This window comes from Acinonyx jubatus, chromosome B3 (genome assembly GCF_027475565.1).
Source record: "Acinonyx jubatus isolate Ajub_Pintada_27869175 chromosome B3, VMU_Ajub_asm_v1.0, whole genome shotgun sequence".
Taxonomy (NCBI): Eukaryota; Metazoa; Chordata; class Mammalia; order Carnivora; family Felidae; genus Acinonyx; species Acinonyx jubatus.
The window spans coordinates 84,294,292-84,319,173 of record NC_069386.1 but is presented as its reverse complement, the minus strand read 5'-3'; the positions used below and the strand labels follow the sequence as shown (position 1 = coordinate 84,319,173).

General features: G+C 40.0%; 1 protein-coding gene across 9 annotated transcripts in view; it reads left to right on the top strand.

Annotated features, from left to right (window-relative positions):
- The window catches only part of SLC25A21 (solute carrier family 25 member 21), a 485,208-nt gene that overhangs the window by 432,877 nt on the left and 27,449 nt on the right, over window positions 1-24,882 (top strand). For 7 of the 9 annotated variants that reach the window (XM_053224377.1, XM_053224384.1, XM_053224378.1 and 4 more), the window contains one exon: window positions 17,824-17,988. In XM_053224377.1, coding sequence (XP_053080352.1) covers window positions 17,824-17,988 — 165 coding nt within the window. Of the gene's footprint in view, window positions 1-534; window positions 755-13,565; window positions 13,645-17,823; window positions 17,989-24,882 lie in introns of those variants that run through there. The other 2 variants (XR_008299377.1, XM_053224379.1) reach the window with 2 other exon arrangements.

Genomic DNA, 24,882 nt, shown 5'->3' with positions numbered 1-24,882 from the left:
CAAGTCCAACTGTTCTCGTTTTATTCTTTTGGGTGCCAAGCACAAGGTAGGGAGAAAAGGAGATTGGCATTCCAGGTCCTTCCTCAGCATTTTAATTTAATTCCACAACTGGGTAGCATGTGGTGTCAATTGCCTTGGAGTATCTGCTGACCTGAAGTTCTCTGTAGAATAGTTCCCCTGCCTACTACTTAAGCAGCTGCTAATGGGTGGAGACCCCCCTCACTCCCACCCTGCTTCCTGCCTGCTGATACTGCCTGAGAGCTCCCTGGCAACTTCTTAAGCAGGGGTGTGGGAAAGGAGAAGGGGGCCCAGCTCACCTGTAGCTGCCAAGACCCAAGGGGGACAGGGCTGGGCTGCTTCAGCAGATGCTCTCCACTCAGATGAAGTCAATCCTAATTAAGGGTGATTTTTTTTTTTGAGTTTCAAAAAGTTGCCTTAATTAAAGTGATATATAGAGCACTTTGGAAAAGATTGACAATTGTTGTATTGCCCTGGTCTTTGTTTCTGTTTTGTTTTCTATTTCCTTGAATGAAGGAAAAAGGGGATAAGGAATAGGAAGAAAAGAGAAGAAACGCTTTTCCAATGCCCTATCGAAATGGAGCAGCCCCCATGAAATCTGTTCAAGGAAATTTTGATTTGTTAGACAAGCAGAATTACCAACTAGAAGAAAATTTTGGAGCTCCTCCCCTGGATGGCCTCATTTTAGTCATTGGGAAGTTTGTCAGGGCAGCAAGAGGGGGGCAAAGGAAAACAGGTATTCAACTACCGTCCTTTATCAAGGTAGCACGTAACCAGAGGGACGCAAATGGGACAGAGCACCAAGGAGCACTCATGGGAATGAAAATAATGAGTTATCACAGCACCTCTGCTCATGCCTAATGTTCTTTTCTCTCCTCTGCCCTCAAGGAGGTTCTACACTGAGGCCAAGTAATAATTGCTAATGTGTTGCATGTGCTAAGGCCTTGCTAAAACATGGCAAACACCCTTCCAGCCTAACACAAGAATGCTGCATGTGAACGTGTTCCCAGTTCACTTAGAACAGTGTGGTGTGTATAAATTGTTTATGTGTATGCAGGCAGGCATTTTTTAAGTGGGGGAGAACAGACACCTGTTTGGGGTCATTTCCTTGCAGAATCTTCTGAACTAGATTCACTTTTAGATATTTTCTTAGACCAAACAAAAATTTTGGGTACCTTATAGCCTCCAACAAGTCAGAGGTGGTCACATATGTCAGCATTTATTTCCAGCAACTATCAGTAGCTGAACTGAGGTGGTGCTTTATAGACAATATTGATCAAATGGAAAAGTAGTTAGTAGTACATAGTCAGCCAACATAAAGTAATGGAACTATACTTTCTGGAAAAAAAATCTGAGAGGAATAGATGACAAGAATAACAAATTTGGATCTAGTTATTTAAAAATAACTACTGGTCATTTTTGGCAAATGTAGCTATTTCCTATGTCTTTTGTCTGGGACCCACTAACTCTAAAGCCTTCCTCCATCGACTAGCACTTTCTTTTATCCAAAAAGGAGATACCCTTTTGTTACTCTGTGCCTGGGTTGACTTAATCCAGCTATCAGGTGTTCCCACTTCAGCATTTGTATGGTCAAGAATAATTATTGCTTTCTTCACTCTGAGGCTTTTTTGGTTGTCAAGAAGTATGTGTGTTGCAGGTGGTGGGTAGGGTGGGGAAGAGAAAGGAAGGGAAAAAGGAATTAATTTAATGCTCAATACATTTCAAGATTATACTCTTTTAAGAAAAACATTTTTAGTCCAAGTGTGAAAGTAATGCATACAAAAACTATATATTTCTATATGTAAGTATGTAAACATACTAAACGTGATCTAGACTTCAGAGCAGTTCTGGCCAATAGAAATATAATTTAAGCCACATTTTCTAGTACCTATATTTAAAAAGATCAAAAGAAACATGACATTAATTTAATACTACACTTTATTTATTTTGATTTATTTAACTCAGTGCATCTAAAATACTGTCATTTCAACATGTGATCAGTGTAAAAATTATATGAGGTTATTTTACACTCTTTTTCATATTTGGTCTTTAAATTTCATGTGTATTTTATGCTTACAAGTACATTTCAGTTTGAACTAGGGCATTTCAAGTGTTCAATAGCCACATATGGGTAGTGATTTCTTTTTTTTTTTTTAAGATTGAATTATTTTTAATAATAAATTTCTTTAGGTTTTTTTTGGTTTTTTTTATATGAAATTTATTGTCAAATTGGTTTCCATACAACACCCAGTGCTCATCCCAAAAGGTGCCCTCCTCAATACCCATCACCCACCCTCTCCTCCCTCCCACCCCCCATCAACCCTCAGTTTGTTCTCAGTTTTTAACAGTCTCTTATGCTTTGGCTCTCTCCCACTCTAACCTCTTTTTTTTTTTTTCCTTCCCCTCCCCCGTGGGTTCCTGTTAGGTTTCTCAGGATCCACATAAGAGTGAAACCATATGGTATCTGTCTTTCTCTGTATGGCTTCTTTCACTTAGCATCACACTCTCCAGTTCCATCCACGTTGCTACAAAAGGCCATATTTCATTTTTTCTCATTGCCACGTAGTATTCCATTGTGTATATAAACCACAATTTCTTTATCCATTCATCAGTTGATGGACATTTAGGCTCTTTCCATAATTTGGCTATTGTTGAGAGTGCTGCTATAAACATTGGGGTGCAAGTGCCCCTATGCATCAGTACTCCTGTATCCCTTGGATAAATTCCTAGCAGTGCTATTGCTGGGTCATAGGGTAGGTCTATTTTTAATTTTCTGAGGAACCTCCACACTGCTTTCCAGAGCGGCTGCACCAATTTGCATTCCCACCAACAGTGCAAGAGGGTTCCCGTTTCTCCACATCCTCTCCAGCATCTATAGTCTCCTGATTTGTTCATTTTGGCCACTCTGACTGGCGTGAGGTGATACCTGAGTGTGGTTTTGATTTGTATTTCCCTGATAAGGAGCGACGCTGAACATCGTTTCATGTGCCTGTTGGCCATCCGGATATCTTCTTTAGAGAAGTGTCTATTCATGTTTTCTGCCCATTTCTTCACTGGGTTATTTGCTTTTCGGGTGTGGAGTTTGGTGAGCTCTTTATAGATTTTGGATACTAGCCCTTTGTCCGATATGTCATTTGCAAATATCTTTTCCCATTCCGTTGGTTGCCTTTTAGTTTTGTTGGTTGTTTCCTTTGCTGTGCAGAAGCTTTTTATCTTCATAAGGTCCCAGTAATTCACTTTTGCTTTTAATTCCCTTGCCTTTGGGCATGTGTCGAGTAAGAGATTGCTACGGCTGAGGTCAGAGAGGTCTTTTCCTGCTTTCTCCTCTAAGGTTTTGATGGTTTCCTGTCTCACATTCAGGTCCTTTATCCATTTTGAGTTTATTTTTGTGAATGGTGTGAGAAAGTGGTCTAGTTTCAACCTTCTGCATGTTGCTGTCCAGTTCTCCCAGCACCATTTGTTAAAGAGACTGTCTTTTTTCCATTGGATGTTCTTTCCTGCTTTGTCAAAGATGAGTTGGCCATATGTTTGTGGGTCTAGTTCTGGGGTTTCTATTCTATTCCATTGGTCTATGTGTCTGTTTTTGTGCCAATACCATGCTGTCTTGATGATGACAGCTTTGTAGTAGAGGCTAAAGTCTGGGATTGTGATGCCTCCTGCTTTGGTCTTCTTCTTCAAAATTACTTTGGCTATTCGGGGCCTTTTGTGGTTCCATATGAATTTTAGGATTGCTTGTTCTAGTTTCGAGAAGAATGCTGGTGCAATTTTGATTGGGATTGCATTGAATGTGTAGATAGCTTTGGGTAGTATTGACATTATGACAATATTTATTCTTCCAATCCATGAGCAGGGAATGTCTTTCCATTTCTTTAAATCTTCTTCAATTACCTTCATAAGCTTTCTATAGTTTTCAGCATACAGATCCTTTACATCTTTGGTTAGATTTATTCCTAGGTATTTTATGCTTCTTGGTGCAATTGTGAATGGGATCAGTTTCTTTATTTGTCTTTCTGTTGCTTCATTGTTAGTGTATAAGAATGCAACTGATTTCTGTACATTGATTTTGTATCCTGCAACTTTGCTGAATTCATGTATCACTTCTAGCAGACTTTTGGTGGAGTCTATCGGATTTTCCATGTATAATATCATGTCATCTGCAAAAAGCGAAAGCTTGACTTCATCTTTGCCAATTTTGATGCCTTTGATTTCTTTTTGTTGTCTGATTGCTGATGCTAGAACTTCCAGCACTATGTTAAACAACAGCGGTGAGAGTGGACATCCCTGTCGTGTTCCTGATCTCAGGGAAAAAGCTCTCAGTTTTTCCCCGTTGAGGATGATGTTAGCTGTGGGCTTTTCATAAATGGCTTTTATGATCTTTAAGTATGTTCCTTCTATCCCGACTTTCTCAAGGGTTTTTATTAAGAAAGGGTGCTGGATTTTGTCAAAGGCCTTTTCTGCATCGATTGACAGGATCATATGGTTCTTCTCTTTTTTTTTTGTTAATGTGATGTATCACGTTGATTGATTTGCGAATGTTGAACCAGCCCTGCATCCCAGGAATGAATCCCACTTGATCATGGTGAATAATTCTTTTTATATGCCGTTGAATTCGATTTGCTAGTATCTTATTGAGAATTTTTGCATCCATATTCATCAGGGATATTGGCCTGTAGTTCTCTTTTTTTACTGGGTCTCTGTCTGGTTTAGGAATCAAAGTAATACTGGCTTCATAGAATGAGTCTGGAAGTTTTCCTTCCCTTTCTATTTCTTGGAATAGCTTGAGAAGGATAGGTATTATCTCTGCTTTAAATGTCTGGTAGAACTCCCCTGGGAAGCCATCTGGTCCTGGACTCTTATTTGTTGGGAGATTTTTGATAACCGATTCAATTTCTTCGCTGGTTATGGGTCTGTTCAAGCTTTCTATTTCCTCCTGATTGAGTTTTGGAAGCGTGTGGGTGTTCAGGAATTTGTCCATTTCTTCCAGGTTGTCCAATTTGTTGGCATATAATTTTTCGTAGTATTCCCTGATAATTGTTTGTATCTCTGAGGGATTGGTTGTAATAATTCCATTTTCATTCATGATTTTATCTATTTGGGTCATCTCCCTTTTCTTTTTGAGAAGCCTGGCTAGAGGTTTGTCAATTTTGTTTATTTTTTCAAAAAACCAACTCTTGGTTTCGTTGATCTGCTCTACAGTGATTTTAGATTCTATATTGTTTATTTCTGCTCTGATCTTTATTATTTCTCTTCTTCTGCTGGGTTTAGGCTGCCTTTGCTGTTCTGCTTCTAGTTCCTTTAGGTGTGCTGTTAGATTTTGTATTTGGGATTTTTCTTGTTTCTTGAGATAGGCCTGGATTGCAATGTATTTTCCTCTCAGGACTGCCTTCGCTGCGTCCCAAAGCGTTTGGATTGTTGTATTTTCATTTTCGTTTGTTTCCATATATTTTTTAATTTCTTCTCTAATTGCCTGGTTGACCCACTCATTCGTTAGTAGGGTGTTCTTTAACCTCCATGCTTTTGGAGGTTTTCCAGACTTTTTTCTGTGGTTGATTTCAAGCTTCATAGCATTGTGGTCTGAAAGTATGCATGGTATAATTTCAATTCTTGTAAACTTATGAAGGGCTGTTTTGTGACCCAGTATATGATCTATCTTGGAGAATGTTCCATGTGCACTCGAGAAGAAAGTATATTCTGTTGCTTTGGGATGCAGAGTTCTAAATATATCTGTCAAGTCCATCTGATCCAATGTCTCATTCAGGGCCCTTGTTTCTTTATTGACCGTGTGTCTAGATGATCTATCCATTTCTGTAAGTGGGGTGTTAAAGTCCCCTGCAATTACCACATTCTTATCAATAAGGTTGCTTATGTTTATGAGTAATTGTTTTATATATTTGGGGGCTCCGGTATTCGGCGCATAGACATTTATAATTGTTAGCTCTTCCTGATGGATAGACCCTGTCACTATTATATAATGTCCTTCTTCATCTCTTGTTACAGCCTTTAATTTAAAGTCTAGTTTGTCTGATATAAGTATGGCTACTCCAGCTTTCTTTTGGCTTGCAGTAGCATGATAAATAGTTCTCCATCCCCTCACTCTCAATCTAAAGGTGTCCTCAGGTTTAAAATGAGTCTCTTGTAGACAGCAAATAGATGGGTCTTGTTTTTTTATCCATTCTGATACCCTATGTCTTTTGGTTGGTGCATTTAATCCATTTACATTCAGTGTTATTATAGAAAGATACGGGTTTAGAGTCATTGTGATGTCTGTATGTTTTATGCTTGTAGTGATGTCTCTGGTACTTTGTCTTACAGGGTCCCCCTTAGGATCTCTTGTAGGGCTGGTTTAGTGGTGACAAATTCCTTCAGTTTTTATTTGTTTGGGAAGACCTTTATCTCTCCTTCTATTCTAAATGACAGACTTGCTGGATAAAGGATTCTCGGCTGCATATTTTTTCTGTCTAGCACACTGAAAATCTCGTGCCAATTCTTTCTGGCCTGCCAAGTTTCAAAAGAGAGATCAGTCACAAGTCTTATAGGTCTCCCTTTATATGTGAGGGCACGTTTACCCCTTGCTGCTTTCAGAATTTTCTCTTTATCCTTGTATTTTGCCAGTTTCACTATGATATGTCATGCAGAAGATCGATTCAAGTTACGTCTGAAGGGAGTTCTCTGTGCCTCTTGGATTTCAATGCCTTTTTCCTTCCCCAGTTCAGGGAAGTTCTCAGCTATTATTTCTTCAAGTACCCCTTCAGCACCTTTCCCTCTCTCTTCCGCCTCTGGGATACCAATTATGCATATATTATTTCTTTTTAGTGTATCACTGAGTTCTCTAATTTTCCCCTCATATTCCTGGATTTTTTTCTCTTTTTCTCAGCTTCCTCTTTTTCCATAACTTTATCTTCTAGTTCACCTATTCTCTCCTCTGCCTCTTCAATCCGAGCCGTGGTGGTTTCCATTTTGTTATGCATTTCGTTTAAAGCTTTTTTCAGCTCCTCGTGACTGTTCCTTAGTCCCTTGATCTCTGTAGCAAGAGAGTCTCTGCTGTCAGCTATACTGTTTTCAAGCCCAGCGATTAATTTTATGACTATTATTCTAAATTCACTTTCTGTTATATTATTTAAATCCTTTTTGATCAGCTCATTAGCTGTTGTTATTTCCTGGAGATTCTTCTGAGGGGAATTCTTCCGCTTGGTCATTTTGGATAGTCTCTGGCGTGGTGAGGACCTGCAGGGCACTTCCCCTGTGCTGTGGTGTATAACTGGAGGTGGTGGGCGAAGCCGCAGTCAGACCTGATGTCTGCCCCCAGCCCACCGCTGGGGCCACAGTCAGACTGCTGTGTGCCTTCTCTTCCCCTCTCCTAGGGGCGGGATTCACTGTGGGGTGGTGTGGCCTGTCTGGCTACTTGCACACTGCCAGGCTTGTGATGCTGGGGATCTGGCGTATTAGCTGGGGTGGGTAGGCAAGGTGCACGGGGGCAGGAGGGGCAGGCTTAGCTCTCTTCTCCTTAGGTGATCCACTTCAGGAGGGGCCCTGTGGCAGCAGGAGGGAGTCAGATCCGCTGCCGGAGGTTTGGCTCCGCAGAAGCGCAGAGTTGGGTGTTTGCGTGGAGCAAGTTCCCTGGCAGGAACTGGTTCTCTTTGGGATTTTGGCTGGGGGATGGGCGGGGGAGATGGCGCTGGCGAGCGCCTTTGTTCCCCACCAAACTGAGCTCTGTCGTCCGGGGGCTCAGCACCTCTCCCTCCCTTTGTCCTCCAGCCTTCCCGCTTTCCGAGCAGAGCTGTTAACTTATGACCTCCCAGACGCTAAGTCGCGCTTGCTGTCCGAACACAGTCCGTCAGGCCCCTCCGCTTTTGCCAGCCAGACTCGGGGGCTCTGCTTGGCCAGCGAGCCGCCCCTCCGCCCCGGCTCCCTCCCGCCAGTCCATGGAGCGCGCACCGCCTCGACGCCCTTCCTACCCTCTTCCGTGGGCCTCTCGTCTTCGCTTGGCTCCGGCGACTCTGTTCTGCTAATCCTCTGGCGGTTTTTCTGGGTTATTTAGGCAGGTGTAGGTGGAATCTAAGTGATCATCAGGACGCACGGTGAGCCCAGCGTCCTCCTACGCCGCCATCTTCCCAGCCTCGTAGTGATTTCTTTATAGGACAGTGCAGTCCGTCATGCAAAAGAATTCATACAAACTTATAAATTATGATTACCTCTAGAAAGGAGGTCTAGAATAGGGGAGTGGAAGGTGAGCGTTTAAGGGAAGGGCTTTGTGTGGAATGTTTAACATGAGAATGTATTCAGCATTACCTGTGACCATTTAGTTTAAAAAGTAACACTTTCATTGTAGAAAATTTAGAAAATACAGAACAGTATAAAGAAAAGTATGTAGCGGTGCCTGGGTGGCTCAGTCGGTTGGGTGTCCGACTTTGGCTCAGGTCATGATCCCACAGCTTGTGAGTTCAAGCCCTGCGTCGGGCTCAGTGCTGACAGCTCAGAGCCTGGAGCCTACTTCAGATTCTGTGTCTCCCTCTCTCTCTGCCCCTAACCCACTCATATCCTGTCTCTGTCTCTCTCAAAAATAAATAAACATTAAAAAAAAATTAAAAAAAAAAAGTATGTAATCCAAAAGAAGTGTTCTGTGGCTCTACCAGGACCAAGCCTCCCTTTAGGGAGAAGGTTCTCAGCTGATTTAGGTAGGAATGATTTGCTGGCTCATCTTAAGGCTCAATATTGCATAATTCAGTTTCCATTGCTTCATTGACAGTAGCAGAAACCCTCATTTTCCCCTGCTCTATAATTTCTTTAAAAATTTTAAACCTTACATACAGACTATTGAAGAACATATATAAACAGAACTGTCTAGAACAGGAAAGCAATTGGTGAACTGGCAAAGCAGGCCCAGGGTTTGAGAGAGATGCACCCATCATGCTCTTTACCATTTCCTAACATTGTGGCCTTGAGAAAAGTTACATGCCAAATGGTAAAGTGATGGCAACCAGTCCAACCATCTGACAGAGAGGCATCTCTGTGAAGTGGCTAGAAGCACAAGCTCTGGAGGGCTGTCTCGGTTACTATGTGACAAGTTCATGTTTCCCACTCTGACTATAGCCCAGTTTTCTGTTTTGTTAGAGAAGAATAATAGCAACAGCCACATTAAATGGTATAATCAGGGTTGAGATGTGTATGCAAAGCTGTCTATACAGTCTGTCATACAGTGATGATTAAATAAGTGTTAGCTGTTGTTACGTGTTTTTATGAGAACTTAAATGTGATAATATATGCAAGGATCTTAACACAGAACCTGGTACATGGTAGGCAGTCAACCAGCAACAACTATTTCAAGATGCAAGTTGATCTTATAAACGCTTAAATTTGCATAAAGACATTTATCTTGAGCTAGTACCGCAATTAATACTGGGCGGTCACAGGTGGCTCCAGTTGTGGGCCCGTTAACAGCTTACTGAGCGATGGTTCATTTTCTCCCTCAGCCCACCTTAGGCCATCCTCAGCTGCCAATAGGAATTCTTCATCAAGGCTTAAGGGCTGGCAGCCTAGTTACAGGGCCTTTTGACAAGGTCTTCAAACGCAGATGCAGGTCTCCTATCATAAACAGTAGAAACCGGCTACCGGCTTGCTGTGAATAAGTAGCATATAGCAGCAGAAGTTAGAGATTGATACTAAAAACATGTGAAGGCACTTTGGAAAGAATTCCACCATGATCAAGATATTCCTCCTCTGGAATAGTTTCACAAAATTCTTGGTCAAGCCTTCCTGATCATCTCACGTGGAGATTGTGAACTAAGCTCATTTTTGGCCTTTGCGGATAATTATAACTACCAGTTGTGGTAGAACGCTCAATGGAGGGGCTGCAGGCAGAATGGCCAAATGGCTTGACAACACCTTTAAGGAGAGCAGAACAGGCTCCTCAGAGGCTTATTTTGCAGGTAGATTAACGCTTGTTGTTCCGGCCGGTAGTGTCGGTCTCTCCGCCTGCCGTTCCGCCATGCTACCCTCATGTCGTAGATACGAACCACTGCAGATTCTTACACAGTAATTGTGGATTTTCCTATTTCGTCATCCAGAGGAGGTGAGTCAGCATGGTCGCTTAGAAATGAAAGTTTCCGAAGTTGCTGTAGCTGAGAGAGGTTCCTGCAGCGGAAGACAGACTAGGGCAACAGTAGTCAACATTAATCTTAATGTAGTCTCAGCATACACAGAGCAAGGCCTAGAAAGAGGTGGTGGGAAGTAGGCAGATATCCCCGTTGGTCCTGTGGGGAGGGCAGAGCTGGTAAGGGGCCAGAATGGGGGGGGGGGGGGGGGGCTCTGGCTGGGGTCCAAAGGCAGCGCTGGCTGAGAGAAGAGGCTGTGTTTGTTAGGTTCTTGGAGCCCCAAGTGCAATTCCCATGAGAATTGCCAGGCCTGGCAGGTGACTTTCTGGCTCCAGCTGCCTGGGTTCTCCCTTCTGTGGTCTAGGCTTGGTTCTCTAGCCAGTCAAAAGTATGTTACCCATAAAATGCGCCTTCCCACTCAGTTTAGCCATAAACTATTCTAAAAATACAAAGAAACTGTGGTTCATTTGGTTCCTGATATTTCCCTCATATCCTTCCAGCTTCTGTGTAAAGTATTTCAATAGGTGTGCTTGTCTTGCCTCCACTTTTTAAATTACCACCATATCAGTCAAAGACTATAATCCCTGCCACACTTCCTCCAATTCCAATACCAGAATCTTGGCCAGCATCTTAAAATTCACAGTGAATAAAGAAAACCGGTCTCTAATTTAAATATGCTTGACCTTCTGTGGGGAGCAAAGTAATCACAGCTTTGTCATGCTCTGGTTTGGTTCAGTGGGTGTAAAAACATGTTCAAATAAAATCGGGATAGACCCAAATATCCCCCTGTCCTTCAAACTAAACCCAAGCAAAGTGTTGTTCTGGTTTGTAGTCTCTTTGGCTAAGGACAAGGCTTGCCTGAGGATTTCTCTATTGGAGATGGTTTGCATATCCAGTCTTGCCAGAAGTGTGACTTTACAGCTTGTTGTCCTTATAGGACCTTTCTCCTCTCTAACTGGGTGCGTCGTTTTTTAATCTATAGATTTGTAAGAACTAGAAGTCCCCTATCAGTTGTGCTTAGCCCAGTGGTGTTTGGTTGGCATGCTCTCTGCAAGCCTGGAAAATGTGAATTTCTCCCCAGGAGCAAAATCTTGTATGAATTGTTTCCCAGTTTTTCTCTCCACTTTGAAATCTACTTCAAAGTTATTATTTGGCTAACGGGTTATGTTTTCCTTCCCTTGAGGTCTATAGGATTTGCCTCTGATGTGTGGATGGGGCACAGGTTTTCCTCCTCATTTTTATCTACATTACATATGAACATAATCATTCTCACCCCCAAATATGAAACTAAGGCTTAAGTGAATTGCAAAAGCCTGTTTCCCCTCTACTTAGTCTTTAAAGATGTTCAACCCAAGAAAGGAATAATTAGTTTTCTACCTTTATGATATGATTATAACTTTAAGGCTCAAGGAACAGATAGCAAATGTGTCATTGATGGCAGAATCTTTAACAATAGGGATTTTTAAAAAATTAGTTCAGGGTTTGATTCTGGTTTTGGATAACACCACTAACTTTCTCCTGGGAGCTTAATAATCTAATAGAGACCAATTAGATCACATATGATATCACAAAGCTTAGTGATTATTTTCTCCATAGGCATTTAACAGATGTTTAAACTTAGTTGCATTATGTAGAGTCAATATAAAGTAAATAGAAGGACTGTATTTTGTGATTATCTCTTTCAAGAAAGAGGGAAGTTGAGTTAGAGAATGAGCGTGTGGCTCTGTTTACAGATAGTGTGAGAAGCCAGCTTCAAGGGCATGTCAACATTCATGATGATGTACTGAGTTAAGTTCAAATTTTTCCTGCATTACTGTGTGAAACACTGCCTGGAAACTGCTCAGTACATAAATTATTTCTTTCCAGTCTGTGATTCTTGTGGGCAGAAAAGTGAATTATGTATATGAATCCATTCCTATAGTTATCTTTCAACAATACCTAAGGCAGCAGCCAAGTTGTCTCTCTATTATCATTTACAGAAAATAGACTTCAGTCTTCCATTCAGCCGTGCCAGGAACTCTAGATTTTTGCTTTCAGAATTGAGACTTTGAAGTAATGATAATAGCTACCATTTACAGAACATCTACTATATGCCAGATACTGTGTAAGATGCCTTACATGTTTTTTCCTTTATTTGATTTTTTGAACTTATATGATTTTGTAAATGGTAAAAGTATTACATTGGTTCTTTCCTACCAGTCAAGTAATACAAACCTACAAAAAGAAAAATTAGGGGCATCTGGGTGACTCAGTTGGTTAAGTGTCCAACTCTTGATTTTGGCTCAGGTCATGATCTCACAGTTTGTGGGTTTGAGCCCTGCATCGGGCTCTGTGCTGACAGCATGGAGCATGCTTGGGATTCTGTCTCCCTCTCTCTCTCTGCCACTACCCCCACCCTACCCACACACACACACACATTCTGCCTCTCAAAAATAAACATTTAAGAAAGAAAAAATAGTTTGTAATTTCCACCAGCACTCCCCTCCAACCCCAGTGCTTTGGTGACTGCTATTCATTCTGCCACTTTTTTCTAATGCCCACACATATACACATTCTTGGTATTTCAAATTCTCCCATTACCTCTATAAGGTCGGTGGCTTTATCTCTATTGTATAGATAGGGAAAATAAAGCCTAATGAAATCAGTAGCTCTAAGGAACTGAACAATAGCATAGAGTTCTCTTTCTAGTCAACCACACTGCTTTTATTGGGATAAAGAAATGCAGGTAATTATGAAACTTAAGGGAAAGTCTAAAGTGTTTCTGGAACCATGAAAAAACGAAGACTCCTTCTGTGTTGCCAGTCATTGAGTGGTCACCATTGTGGCCACAGCACAGTCACCTTCTTTCCTGCTCTGCCAGCAGTGCAGTGTCAAGGCAGCACAGTGTTAGCATCTCATCACCTGGAAAGCCCTGTGTTCCTCCAGGAGTGGTTATTGGGTAGCAAGTTGGTATTGATGTAGTTTTGTGGCTTAGCATCTGGGAAAGTTTGTTTATGGCAAATTGTTATCCCCTCACAGATGATTCAAAAAATAGACCCATTCATCAAACATAAACTCTAGGTATAAACTATAATTATATTCTGAGTGTTTTTTTGTCCATAATCTTGCTCTATTAAAATAAACTATAATGATGAATTAGTGAAGTATCTCAGCTAAAGAAATGTGTAAATGTGGAATTTTAACCCAATTCATATTCTTTCACTTATATTTTGTTCTCAAAAAACAGGGAGGGATTTTTTTTTCTTTTTTCTTTTCAAATGTATCAAAATGCTTTGAGACTTTATTTGACCAATGAAAAACATAAGTGATCTTCTATCTCCTGAAGAACCAGGGTATTCTCCTACCTAAAAGCAGCAACTGAGTCTCTTCTTTTTTTAACAAAGCAGTATTTTTCTGAAGGGCCAGATATGGACACTCACTCCATTGTGTAAAGGCCTCATCCGGTTTGCTTTCCAGCCATGTGATGAAATTCAATGCAACGCCCTATTCCATTGGCTCTAAAATACAGCAAAATTCACCTTGCCCTAGGAAGCAGGTAAAGGAACGCATGTGGAGCGTGCTAACTTTTGACATGATGTGCCTAGAGCTCTTCTCTGGCTTTAGGGATGGAGGAAATTCATTGACACACACCCCACGTCTATACCTATTGGCCGTACTCTGAGAGCTATTTACCCAGAGAACAATGCCTTCTGCCCTCGCTTCAGTCTGTGATCTCACAAGCTAGTCAGAGCCAGCTGTGGGCAGTAGTTAGGTGGAAGGACTCCAGAAAAAATAGCTCAGGCTGCCATAAGTCATCTCAGTGATTTGTTGGTAATACTGGACTCTCAGTGAGTAAGGAATGTGTCCCGGAGTGATGCCTGGGAGTATTGTGTAGGCGAAGAAACTTCTCTTTAATTAAGCCTCTTAAGGACTTTTGAAACAGAAATTTGATTCCATATTTCATAACCATTGTGGAATATTCTCATGGGCAGATATAAAAAATTATCAGCGTATCTCTCCAAGTAAGAGAAAACCAAAGCAAAAATAACTTGTTTCTAGAATATGAACAAAAAGTACTGCACTAGACATTTAGCACAGCACGTGGCACCCACTAGGCACACAATAGGAATTTGTTGAATAAATGAATGTATGAAAGAACAGAGTTCCCAGAATTAGCAGTTGACAATAGCTGAAGTGAAACTGAAAGACTTTGAGTTACGTCAGAGGGAAATATTCTGACAGGTATCAGTGACCTGAAGATTTCTACAAAGCAGTGTGGAGAGCAGTGTGATATCACAGTATTAGCTACCTTCCTATCCACTTATTCTTCCCTGCTTGCATTCTGGTGCAGTCAGTGAAAAGTACTTCTAGGAAGTTATAATGCAATTTGGCCCACAACTGGTAACTAAATATGAAAATTGCAGTGAATCTAAATGCTGGAAGGAAACTGAGCTGGTGGGTGACCTGCTGGGTTGGATAGTATTGGAATCATTTGGCTGATGATGCCAATCAGTCACCATTTTGTTTTGAAATGGAAGCCCAGTAATCAAATACGTTTAGTAAAATTCCTTGTGTTTACAGAGATCTAGTCAAAATGATTCTGTATTTTCCTATTTAAGCATCCCAGTGGAAGTCATGTTTTGCCTTTCTAATTAAATATTTGCTTACATGTGTGTGATACAATGTTGCTGAATGAAGCAAAAAGCACACTCCTACTTTTTATGGGAACAATCCTTAGTTTCCTCACCTGCAAAATAAGGAAAATATTACCCGCTCCTCACATTACAAGGTTGAGAAAAGCAATCAGATATGTTAGGATGGCAAAACCAAGTATGGACTTGGAGTCTGAGAGGCTTTAGTTGAGCACTGGCAATATGTCTGTGATCTTGAGCAAGTAACTCAACCTTCGTTTCCCCATCAGTCAAATGGGAATAATGGTAATACCTATCTCACACACTTGTTGAGAGGATTAAATAACTTGATATATGTAAAGTGCCAAATATCTATGTTAGTGGTTAACATCGATGAGCACTTACTGTGTTCCAGGTACGTGGTAACACACATGAATATGCTCTCCAGGCTGTAGGCTGTGGCGGGTGGAGGCACAGCTGGTGACTTTTTCATTCCCAACCTTTGCTCCCATGTGACCTTGCTTCTGTAGCCCACAGACTTACCCAGTGGAGAATTCTTACCAACGATGTTAACTTTGAAGGATAGGGAAGAGGCCATTTTATAGGATCCACTGCTCTAGAGAGGAAAGTCCCTGGGGTGAGCAAGATCCCTGGACAAGATCTCCAACCCAAAGGCTAGATTTTGTTAGGCCTCAGAGGAAGTAGACCTTTTCCTATTGCAGTCTGGATGCATTTCCTGTGACAAATCACAAGGGTCCAGGGCTCTGGGAAAAGGAAAGGACAGCCAGAAGGAAGGAAAAGGACAAGGCTAGTTATGCATGCCCTTCTTCTCCCTCAAATCAGCCTCTGTTTTTTTAATATCATTGCCTCCAGCCAACAAAGAAATTACCTGTTGTTTCATTATTAGAACTATTTTTATTGACAGCATAATTACCATTATTAACAGCTAATATGTAGTGAATGCTTATATAGGAAAAATGCATTGACTTATTTATTGTCATCACAGCAATGCGATGAGAAAGATTCTCTTCTATGATTCTATTATTATTCTTATTTTACAGATGAGTAAAGTGAGGATAAAAGCAGATAAAATCCTTGCCCAAGCTAGCAAGTGGAATTGCTGAGACTCAAACCTGGAGCTTCTAGCTCCAACCCATTATTTCTATCTACTGTGCTGCTCCCTGATTTACCTAATGATTCACAACTAGAGTTCAGACGCAACCAGGCACTTAAGTTCAAAATGTGCCCCCTGGCTGCCTTCCCCAGAGCAGGAGAGCAGAGCTTAGGTGGTTTGCCCAGCATTTCCAGGGTCTTTCCAACAGAAATGAATTTCTGCTCAACTTGTCCTCAAGTCTGTTTTGAAAACCAAAATAAATAATTTGTGTTGATAGACAGTGTGCCAGAACACGAATAAAAAAAGTCCCATTTTGTAGAACAGAGAGTGAACTTTAACCTTCTGAGAATTTTTGGTTTTCCTATATGAAATGTTTGCTTATTATTTTTAAGATGCTTTCTCATGTGTTTTTTTTTATGTTGCAAAAAAGGGTTTCCTTAAGCTTAATACAATTTATTGTACAAAATGAAAAGATGAAGTCGAGTGTAGTATTGTAGTTAGGAGTTCTTAAAACATCAGCAAAACCTACAAGATTTACTATATAAACAAGCTCAATTAAGTATCTCATGCTAATTACATAGCTATAAATACAAGGTGGATGAAAAACCTTGATTGGGTTTGTTCTTCTCTGTTCTGATACAACCTTAATTGCACATGATAAGAAAACACTTAGAAAGCACATCAGACTGCCATGAGCACTCCAGCAACCTGCTCCAGGTTATGCACGTTGGAGAAAAAAAAACAAATGTCACATCAGTGCTTGCCTCATGGGGAAAAAAAATTAAATACTGAACATTTCCCCCTCTTTACTATTCATTCAAAATATAACAAGGAGCGGGGTTCCTGGGTGGCTCAGTCGGTTGAGCGTCCAACTTCAGCTCAGGTCATGATCTCACAGCTAGTGAGTTTAAGCCCTGTGTCGGGCTCTGTGCTGACAGCTCAGAGCCTGGAGCCTGCTTCAGATTCTGTGTCTCCCTCTCTCTCTGCCCCTCCCCTGCTCATGCTCTGTCTCTCTCTCTCTCTCTGTCAAAAATAAACATTAAAATATATATATATATATGTATGTATATATATATGTGTATGTATATGTATATATGTATATATATACATATATATATACATATATATGTATATATATGAGAGATAACCTTTGTACTGTACCTCCAAAAGGAAGCAATCATTCAACTTTTAAAAAAAAACCCACATGAACTGTTATTGTATTGTAATGAATTATAAACCTCAGGGCAAGCTACAGTGAGCTCTGTAGCATGTTCCAAAAGTAGCAATAGACTGGAGTTCAGCAGTCAGGGTATTTTAGGGTCGGGTAATCTATCGGAAGAGTGGAAGGAAGTAAATTAAAGGTAACCCACTACTCCCAGCATCACTGACTCATCATTTATCACAGTGAGTGATACACACTGATTGTGCACCCTCTTGAAGAAGTCTACAAACAACTGCAATTTATCCATGCCCGATTTCTAACCTGGTGCCACTTTAAACTATTGAGCCAATGGCGTCAAGATTAATTGTAACATTCACTTTAGAAAAACATAATTAGAAAAGTAAATATGCTGGATTCAAGAACCAAATATAAATTCCTTTTGGATTATGCACAGTTACGGATTACCAGTTTATCTATATGGCTAATCCCCTCCATTACTTTGGATAATCCAGAATTGTATACAGCTATTTACATGTAGGTAGTGATGATAGGTATTACATGACCTTAGTTTCACTAATTCCAACAAAGATGTGGGTTTTTTGTTTTTTGGTTTTTGCCAGAAATCTTCCCTTTCAGACCTGTATGCATGCAATTTTGTTTACTTTTTGGGCTTCCTAATTTTAAAAGCATGGATCTAGGCATGATTATGCATGTTGGAGACAAAAATCGTCCCTAATAGTTTTGGCTTGAAGGGAAGCTAAAATGGTAATTTACTCTATTTCATGGTCTCAAAGATGATCTTTCTGGCTTTCCTCCTCTCTCCTACAGCAACCATCCACTATGAGTTATGCAAGACACATCATTAAGAAGGAAGGCTTGGGACTCCAGGGCCTCAACAAAGGATTTACAGCAACTTTGGGACGTCATGGGGTTTTCAACATGGTTTATTTTGGCTTCTACTACAATGTCAAAAACATTGTTCCTGTCAATAAGGTAACTATTTAATAGATTAAAATCCTGGAGAAAAATGTCATCAGTGATGACAGCTACATTTGTAGAGTGTTCGTCATGTCCTAGTCACTGTGCTAAACACTTACATCTAATTTGATCCTCGCAGTAGCCTTATTCCTGGGCTGTTGTTATTCTTATTTAGGAATTGGAAACTGAGGCTTAGAAAACTCAGGGCTCCTGGGTGGCTCAGTTGGTTGGGCGACCGCAGCTCAGGTCATGATCTCACGGTTTGTGAGTTCAAGCCCATGTCGGGCTCTGTGCTGACAGCTCAGAGCCTGGAGCCTGCTTTAGATTCTGTGTCTTCCTCGCTCTCTGCCCCTCCCCCACTCACGTTCTGTCTCTCTCTCTCAAAAATAAACATTCAAAAAATTTTTTAAAAAGAAAAAGAAAAATCAAGTAAATTGTTAAGTAGTTAATAGCCAAGTAGAGACTTGAAACCAATTCTGACACCACAATTCTTCTTGAAGTATGCACCATTACATCTGAATGCTTCCCATTTATCACAAATGGGAACTTCTAGAAATTGTGTTATCATGGAATTTTTATCTCAGAAGCGTAACCTTCTCAAGAAAATTGAAATTTTCATATTCTACATAAATTTTGAGCTCTGGGGAAAAATTATCAGCCTAAAATTTAAATTTTACGTAGATATTCATTTTTAAATTCACCTATGTTAATTAGGGTAAGCAGTAAACCAACTCTTTAAGGATCATTCACTTTCATGCAAAATAAAAATAATTATATATGTATATATATATTTAATGATATATATATTTAATAAATATATATGTAATATATATATTTAATATATATATATTTAATGATAATTTACAGATGCTAGCAGCCTTTTAACTTCTACAAGATGAAAGTAGCACATGATGTGCTTTAAACCTAGCATCTTTTCAGCCATTACAGCACAATTTTCCCCCACCATTATATTGCTTGCCTGCATCAAAGATTGCAATCCTGGAAGCACCCGCTGGGGACACATTTTTCACATGCAGAAAATTTCTCACAGGGGTTCACTTTTTTATTTTGCTTAGTACAAAGTACAGATGGACTTTTATAAATCATAAAAATATTTCTAATGTTGCTACCACTAGACTCTTTAGTAAAGTTGATTATACCTACCTTTGCCCAGCTATTGCCCATATTCTAGGACAAGACTTAAGTAGCAGCTGAATCCAGGGGATGTTCCACATTAACCATCCGTTGGTATTACCTCTTTCACTAGCCAAAGTTGTTAACCACATTTTATTGCATTTGGAAATCCTATTTATTTATTTATTTATGTATGTATGTATGTATGTATTTATGTATTTAGAAGTTTTTCAGTGTTTATTTATTTTTGAGAGAGAAACACACACAGAGCATGAGCAGAGGAGGAGCAGAGAGAGAGGGAGACAGAATCCAAAACGGACTCTAGGCTCTGAGCTATCAGCACAGAGCCTGACACAGGGCTTGAACCCATGCACCACAAGATCATGACCTGAGTTCCAAAGTCAGACGCTTAACCAACTGAGCCACCCAGGCACCCCTGGAAACCTCATTTGTTGAGTAGAAGCTTATGTTTTGTTGGCCTGAAGTCTGTGATTGACCACAGTATATAAACACCCTTCCCCCACTGATTGACAATTCTGACTCCAGTGGTCCTCAGAGTCCTCCTTCTGTGAAGAAATCCAGAAATAGAATGCAATAAATACTTTGGTCTTGAATGATACAAGAGAGTTCAACTCTTAATACATTGAGGTTCTTTTTAGCAGGAATGGACTAAACAACTTGTGGTTCCTTGGACAAAATGAAAATATAGGACCCTTGTTCAAAAAATATTAAGAATTTCAAGACCAAACAGTAAGGCAGTGAAACCAAGCTCTTCTATGTGTAGGCCCTGGGTAACTGCACAAGACACAATCACATGAAGTTGACTCTGCTTTTTAGACTCAGATGAGTAATCCATACAACATGGGAGACATGTCCATCTCTCCAGCTATCCAAAGGCTTGAAACAGATAGAAATCACACACACAACGAAATAAATTATATGATTATATATTTTATTACACATATTTGGGCATGTATTTTAATTAATATAGTATTATAAAATGAATTTGGTTATATTTAAGAAAGAATTCACGAAGATTTATATGTGGTCATATCTTAATGCTTTAAAATCCACAAGTGTGAATGTCACTCTACAATTAATCAATGCACTTATGTTATTAAATATTATGCATTATATAAACACAGAACAAATACTCATTATTTAAAAATACAGCATGGTATCTTGAAACTATGGAAAGCACTCCTTTATCTTGCCAGTTTGCAGTGTTCAGATCATACCGGCTCTTATAGGCCACACTAGGGATTCTTCCCTTTATCTGAAGAGCATTAGGAAGCCAACCAAAGATTTTAAGTAGAGGAATTACCGAATCACGGTGGCTACCAAGTGGAGAATGCATGGAATGGAGGTGGTGAGGGAAGTGCAGGGTATAACATGAAAATGATTTCAAAGTGAGATGCTGGGGCCTTGGGCTGTGTTGTTCATGGTGGAGACAAGGAGAAATGGACATTTTTGAGAAATCTTCAGAAAGCAAAATCTAATGGAGTCCATGTATGCATGTTGAGAAAAGGGGTGGTGAATAGAGATGATGCCTAAGTTTTTGGCTTAAGCAACTGAAAGGATGATGGTGCCATTTACTGAGAAATAAAACCACTGAAAGAGAAGCAAGTTAATGGGAGAATATCATGGGCTCAGCCTGGAAACTGAATTTAACTACCCTCAGAACGAAAGTGCAGATGTTGAGTCGGAGATTGGATGTGGGTCCTGGAGCTGCAGAGGGGAGATCTGAGTTGGAGATACACACTTTGAAGTCGTCATAAACCTGGGCAAGTGTCCCTTTACTGGGTGAAAGATCTTGAGCCAATCACCTCGCTGCTCTGAGCTTCAGGTTTTTTATTGTGTGTGTGTGTGTGTGTGTGTGTGTGTGTGTGTGTGTATGTATTGTGTATTGAAAAGCTAAGATGGTTCTTTCTACCCGACATTATTTGGAAGATTAAGATAAGTGGTATGTGAAGTTGTTTGTGAATTTTAAGGAGCCATGGAAATGTTAGGTGTGGTGGTGCTGATGACAGCAGTCAGGGAAGGAGAGAGGTGGTGAAGCGGGTGGTGGAAACAGCACGTAGAACCCCATGAAGAATGTTTCCCCAGGACTGTTCGTTTTGCACTTAAATGAACACTGTGGTCTTTTCTTGTCTAGAACAAAGTCATTGATTTTATGTGTTCTGTAATCTAAGCCTGATTCAAAACTGGAAAACCAGTATTCTTTAAATTTAAACCATAATAAATCAATCCTTTGTGAAGGGGAAGGTATGATAATCATTAAAACATGTTGAAGAACGTCATCAAGTTGTTAACCATGAGGAGGAGGTGGTGTTCCTTGAAGTCTTTATTCCATCTTTGCTGTGGGCTGTCTCTAGCCATACACTTTGGATGATTTGTTTACAGGATTATTATTTCAGTTGCCTTACCCAGCAATTGGTCATTCTGTTGTTCCGAGGGAATTTGAGATTTCACCAGTCCTGACTGGCATGAAATAATTTGAGATTTTTCTTTAATGTATTTTTTTTAATTCATAAATTGTCTTACAGCGTTTTCCATTTTCAAAGTATTTTATTTTAAAAGAAACTGTTTATAATGATCTCTGGGGAGTGGAAACGAGAAGTGGTGTGGGTGTGTGTGATAGAGAGAAAGCAGCAGTGAAGGGAAGTACTTTTTTCTGTATACCATTCTGAGCTGTTGAAAGCATCTGCAATAAGCATGTATTAATTTTATAATAAGAAACAAATCAGTGAAAAGTTCAATAGAGTCTCATAAAATAGAATAGCTAGTTAGCTTCTTCACATTTTATTCAAGTCTAAGGCTGTGTGTAGAGGTAAAATCTTTAAACAGTGAGCCTAGAGGACTCAGGTCACATATCCACCCCTGAAGTTTTTAACCCTTCAGACTGGTGACCTCTATTAGATTTATTTTTCAAGTTATCACAGATAACTGTCATTTTCAGATAAGTAACTGTCATTTTCAGATAAGTAACTGTCATTTTCAGATAAGAAAACCAAATGAGAAGTTATGGCCCAGGGCAGAAAGTTACTGAAGTAATTTATCTGAGGTTATACAGCAAGAGGGAGGGAGAGAACCAGAGACCGGAACTCTTTCCACTATACCATGCAATGCTTTAAGTCTACTTTAAAAAAAAAAAAAACTTATTTATTTTGGGGAGAGCACAACCAGGGGAGGGGCAGAGAGAGGGACAGAGGACCCAAAGCGGGCTCAACAGTGACTGCCTGATAGCAGTGAGCCCGATGTGGGGCTGGAACTCACAAACCACAAGATCATGACCTGAGCCGAAGTCAGACGCTCAACTGACTGAGCCACTCAGGTGCCCCATCTCTACCTTTTACCTTGTATTTTGTCATACATAAATTACAAGTTACAAATGATCACTGAAATTTAAATATGTGAAAGAGCTAGAATATCCAGATAATATAACCAAATTCCTCTTCTGTCTCATTCAGTCCTGTAACCTGGTCCTCCCTTTTTATATCCTTAGTCTGTAATCTATAGAAACAAAGAATTGTATAAGTCACAGCCTTGGAACAACTGGGCATTCGCAGTTTGAAAATGGTGCCCTGGGTTATAATATTTTAGATTTATTTTTAGGATCTAAGTGTTCCTATGGTGGGTAAGAATATACAATAGAGAAAAGACTTCTTTGGATATTAACTGACCATGGAAGTCATTTAATGGAGGCATTCATTTACATCTTGCAGTAAATGGAATGGAATGTCAGTATAAAGAATTATCCCTTCTCTCCAGAAAGAGGCATCACTTCTCAAAATAAAGCCCACTGGAAGCAGGTATTGATTAACTTAAATGCTGACATCTTTTTGAAATATCCATGGGAGTAAGCTTTCATTGCAAAAATAATTTCTTTCATCCCTACTGCAAGGTGGGGATGTTCAAGCATATTATTTGTGATGTTGACACAGAAATGAGAATCCTAAGATTAAAATATTATACCTCTTTAATAACTGTCCTCTACTTTCGTATTTACTGCTTTCGAATGTTTCCATAAGTAAAATAATAATAATAATAGCAGAAATCACTGTCGAAAGCTTGTGGCTGTCAACAGTATTAAAATGTGCTTTCAGTTTGCATCCTAATTAAGCATGTTTGCAAGTTATTTTGCCAAAAACAATAGACCTTTTGTGTTGAATTTTGCCATGATATAAATTACATGTGTGAGTTAGAAATATTCTGGGAGAGAACAATTTTTCATATGTTCAATTTTTCTTACTTAATAAACCATTTAGACCTGTCCCTATGGTCATTTTACTACAGACAGCATTAAGTCAAACATATTTTATTTTCTCTTAAAGTAATATTTGTAAAAGATTGCCTTTTGGAAATGCAAATGTTTTTCTTTTTCTTTTGATTTTTAATGTTTTCTTTGTTTTGTAAATTCTGTAGAAAGTCTGAGGGTGGTGCCAGACGCACCTCAGTTTATCAGAAGAAATGTGGAAATGTGTTAGTTTCGTGATTTAAAGCTATATCCTTCCCTAAGGTGTGCGCTAAGCTGAATGAAAAATGCACCTTTGGGTTCAAGTGGAGAGCTTAGACAGAGCTGTTTGTATTTTGGAAAGAAGAATCTCAGTAGAATTAGATCATAGTAGGATTTAATTTATGGCCATTTATTTTTCTGATTCTCTCTTACTCCATCATTAGTCTTACCAATCATCCGGTAATGGGAAGGGCAAGAGCATTAAAGTTTCATTAAGAACAACTCTCCTTTCTGGTAACCACTGGGGTAAAACTACAAGTATATGTTATCTATAAAATTCCAGGATATGTGACAAGATTCTGTGGTAAAAAGCAGTATCTTTCATTGGCAGTTTTCACAGACTCCCTGGGGTATGTGTGCTGGGGAGAAGGAAGACGTGGGGGAGGGCAGAGAGAAGGGGGCAAGGATTCAGACACTTTCTTAAATAAACTTTAAGTCAAAAATTTCCAGGCAGGTACCACCCAAGTGGATGGAAATGTGGTACAAGTAGCTTTAGGTTCTCAGTGGGTTCCTTCTGTTCATTCATTCCAAGAATGTTCATGGCACACATGTGATGTCCCCGGCGCCATCTTGTAAGTGTCAGTGCTGCCACTGCTTTAGTAGGCTTCCCAGTCTATGAGAGGAGACCGATAATAAAGTCGTCATGGCACATGGAACTGGATAGTGATAGTCATGATGAGTGCCATGGAAGGCAACTATCAAGCTATGGGAATTTAGAAACTGGGATCCCAATCTAGACCAATGGCAGGGCAGGGCAGGGCAAGGAGATAGGAAAGGCCTTCCTTCAAAAACGATGTTTAGGCTGAGGCTCAAGGGTGAGGATTGGCCAAGATGAAGAGGATGAGCAGAGACTAGATATTTAGTCAGAGAGAAGAGGATATGTGACTGCCCTGAAGCAAAAAGAGGCTTGGGGAACCATAAGACGAAGAATGAGGATAAGCTGGTATATGGTGAACCCGAGGGGAATGGAGGCCATGCAGGCTGCAGAGGGTATCTGGCCCACAATGTTTTAGGTATGTAGAAGTCACTTGACTCCTCTTACATGATTTAACTCAGGGTATGTGTCGAACAAACGTATTACATAAGTAGAACTAAATGGGCATGGGAAAGCGTCGTTTATAGAAGCAGTCCAGAAGTAGAATCTCATGAAATAAAGTTGGTTCCAAGCCTTCTTCTTGATCATATGCCTACCTCCATATCAAAGCATCTCAGTGTGTCCTTTCTGTGACCTCTCAACCTTTTAGAATTTTGTTTTGGAA